Source organism: Mizuhopecten yessoensis, unplaced genomic scaffold (assembly GCF_002113885.1).
Source record: "Mizuhopecten yessoensis strain PY_sf001 unplaced genomic scaffold, ASM211388v2 scaffold10331, whole genome shotgun sequence".
Lineage (NCBI taxonomy): Eukaryota > Metazoa > Mollusca > Bivalvia > Pectinida > Pectinidae > Mizuhopecten > Mizuhopecten yessoensis.
The window spans coordinates 421,722-424,816 of NW_018408493.1; the positions used below are offsets into that span (position 1 = coordinate 421,722).

Below are 3,095 nucleotides of genomic sequence, written 5' to 3' on the forward strand. Positions count from 1 at the left end.
ATTGACTTCGGACTTGGCATATGCAGGTAGGTACACAATGACAAGGTGCTGTGTTCCATAACAAAAATAGAAACACTTCAACTCTATTTGACATTTGACCTGTACCTCAAGTACATGTTCTGACATATATGCATTAAATAGTATCCAAAGTATTTTGGTTCATCATGAGACGGCATCGTGTTGCAGACCAAAATGGAAACTCCATGACCTAAATTGGCTTTGACCTTGACCTCATAAGCCAAATAGGTTTCATGCACAGACTTCAGTCTCAATATTTACGGTTCGTGCATCATGATGAGCACTGTTGTGCCCCAAAATGAAAAATAAGCAACTTAAACCTCTATTTTACCTTTAACTTTGACCTTGACCTCAAGTGCCAAAAAGGTACATCACATTTTGCAAATTGGACATAAATATATAAGTATTATTTATACGTTATTTATGCCATAGAACAATAAGTAATCAGTCAGATTTAGCTTAATTCCAATGGGGTCCCTTAAGGTCTAAATAAATCAATTCACCGAGTAGTTACATAATTATGTAATAGATATTGATATTTTGATAGGCCTCTAATTAAGACACAATCTTTTATTTCAATATTTTCAATCTTTTATAAACCTTATCGAAATGAAGGTTTTAAAAAAGTTCATATATCTTGCCCGAACTTCTGGTATCAAATTAAAGGTTCTACAGGTAAAATCTTACCAAAAGGTGCAGAGTATCATAACTGTTACTTACTTTTCTGTTGCAAAATGTCTTTGAATCAATTTAAATAAATTTCATCCTTATATAACCATATGAAATACAAAAATATGTTTGTATATCATCATAGAAAATTAAGAAATTTAATCTTATTCTTAGTAGAATAGTACATGTGGTAATTTAGACTCTACTGTGGATGCAATCGAACGGAACGATAAGATCATTCGAATGCACGCACCTGTTCAAGGGAAGTAATCCAAACCGAAAAGAAAATGGCGACGGAAGGCGTTCATAGCAACGTAGTTATATAATAAGATTTATCTGTGCAAAAATCTGTTAGTCATGAATTAGCTAAGGATATACGGATAAGATCAAGTGAGTTCCTATGTTTTTGAATATACCATATGTTATAATTATTACTTTAAAGACAAACCGGGTCATTTCGATAGAAAAATGACATGACCGTAGAGTAGGCGGCAGACTTGGTCTACTGCACAGTAGCGTAGATAGTAGTTAAATAGTTATGTCGGACATAGGCCTATATGTCGGACAGAGACTGCCATTAACAAATTTACTATATATTTAAACGACTATTTTTCAATTATTTTCCAATGCCAATGTAACAGGAAAGGGAAAATGCATGTCCAGACTGGGATTCGAATCTGTGTGATATCTCACTCTACCAATTGAGCTATCTGGTCGCCGAAGATTGACCAATTCAAGTTCCGCTACAATCTTACAAATATTGAATAGAAGCATATTTTTTGTAACACAAATGAGTCCACAGGGATCAGACACAAGTTAGAAAACTTAAAATTTGTCTTTGTCGCTGATTATGTACTAGCTTTCTGTGATAGTGTATAGCATGAATTGTTGTTATCTGTTTGCTTTTTATCATGTTTGTCGCAAAAATAGCGCTACAGCGCTAATGTTTCTATGTTTGATATATGCGACGTTAAATAAAGTTTCTTGTATCTTGTATCTTCTCCCTTAAACTAACATTGAGCTAACTCGTCACCAGTGATCAACCCATTCCAGTTCTGCTACTTTTGCAATATCAAGTGCCTACAATGTGCTGTAATCATCATTAATTTTCATACTTTATTTCTTACATTAGAGACTACAATATGGATCCTCGTGTCATGGCCATCATGGCTCAGCTACAGTCGAAGGAGGAGGATCACAGTCCTACCCCGGTCCTAGAGAAAGAGAAACCGCCTAAAACATTCGAAGAATTCATGAAGGTGGAAGGATTGGTGAGAATTATTTTCCTTACATTCATTGTGAAGCAATTTTTGTTTCGCCACTACTAAGTGGAAGCGAGACTAAGGTGTTGCTTTTCCAGCGACGGCGTCAACATCAAGTTTTTGCGTTTAAGTTAGTTTCTCTGAAAGCATAAGTGCAAAACCAACCAAACTTGGGCCATAGATGCATCTTAGGTAGTACAGCTCGACCCATGCATGAAGTGTTGGATGCGACCTATCTTTCATGGTCCATTGACTTTGTCAGCATCTCCATCAGCATTAAGCTTTTGCGTTGAAGTTAGTTTCTCTGATATGTGCATTGGTGGTCAAAGCGGGGCATAGGCGATACATATCGATCCGAATGGCTTGTATTGGGATCAGATTGGCCTGGTTACAGTATCATGAAATGATTTAATATTTTGTTTTTGAAATACTTTTAGATACTTTGCACATGTGTATTGTAGTGTATAAGACATTCCGGATATTACTATCTGTCCGCGCATAATACTAGTCACGATATTGAACTCTCCTGTATGGAGGTCAATAAAAAGAGTCTTCAGTTTACTACCAAACATGGCTGTTGTTCAGTTTGTTCTGAGGTCACAGAAACCCACATACACGACATAACATGGCGACGAGGACTGGTGAAGACCAAAGAAACTGAAACAGTAATGGTAGATGTCTACAAACTGATCAAAACAAGCTGGTAAGGCCGGTGCATGTCACAGAAAGCGTCCGAGACGTACTTTGGTTTCAACCACGTGAAATCGAGCGGATCCGAAAGGGGCGACTCGAGTNTGTCTGAGACGTACTTTCGTTTTCAACCACGTGAAATCGAGCGGATCCGAAAGGGGCGACTCAAGTATTTTATCATTTGCAATTTAGTCCAAACCAAGTGTCCACGATGACAGGACGTATCGGGCGAATAGATACATTTGATCAAGTTAATGAAAACTGGGACTCGTATAGTGAAAGACTAGAACAGTACTTCATCTGTAACGATGTCAAAGCGGAAAAGAAAGTTGCCGCGCTTTTAAGCCTCGTGGGTGGCAATACATACCAACTCTTGAGAGGGCTTACAGCACCTAGAAAACCGTCGGAAGAGACATTTGATCGGTTATTAGCACTATTGAAATCACATTTTAGTCC

General features: G+C 37.5%; 1 protein-coding gene across 6 annotated transcripts in view; it reads left to right on the forward strand.

Moving 5' to 3' along the window:
- The first annotated feature begins 967 nt into the window (after positions 1-967).
- Positions 968-3,095, forward strand: part of LOC110460187 (protein FAM227B-like) — a 25,857-nt gene continuing 23,729 nt past the window's right edge. For all 6 annotated transcript variants that reach the window (XM_021512954.1, XM_021512957.1, XM_021512959.1 and 3 more), the window contains exons 1-2: positions 968-1,077; positions 1,820-1,958. In XM_021512954.1, coding sequence (XP_021368629.1) covers positions 1,830-1,958 — 129 coding nt within the window. In that variant the 5' untranslated portion in view covers positions 968-1,077; positions 1,820-1,829. The remainder of the gene's footprint in view (positions 1,078-1,819; positions 1,959-3,095) is intronic.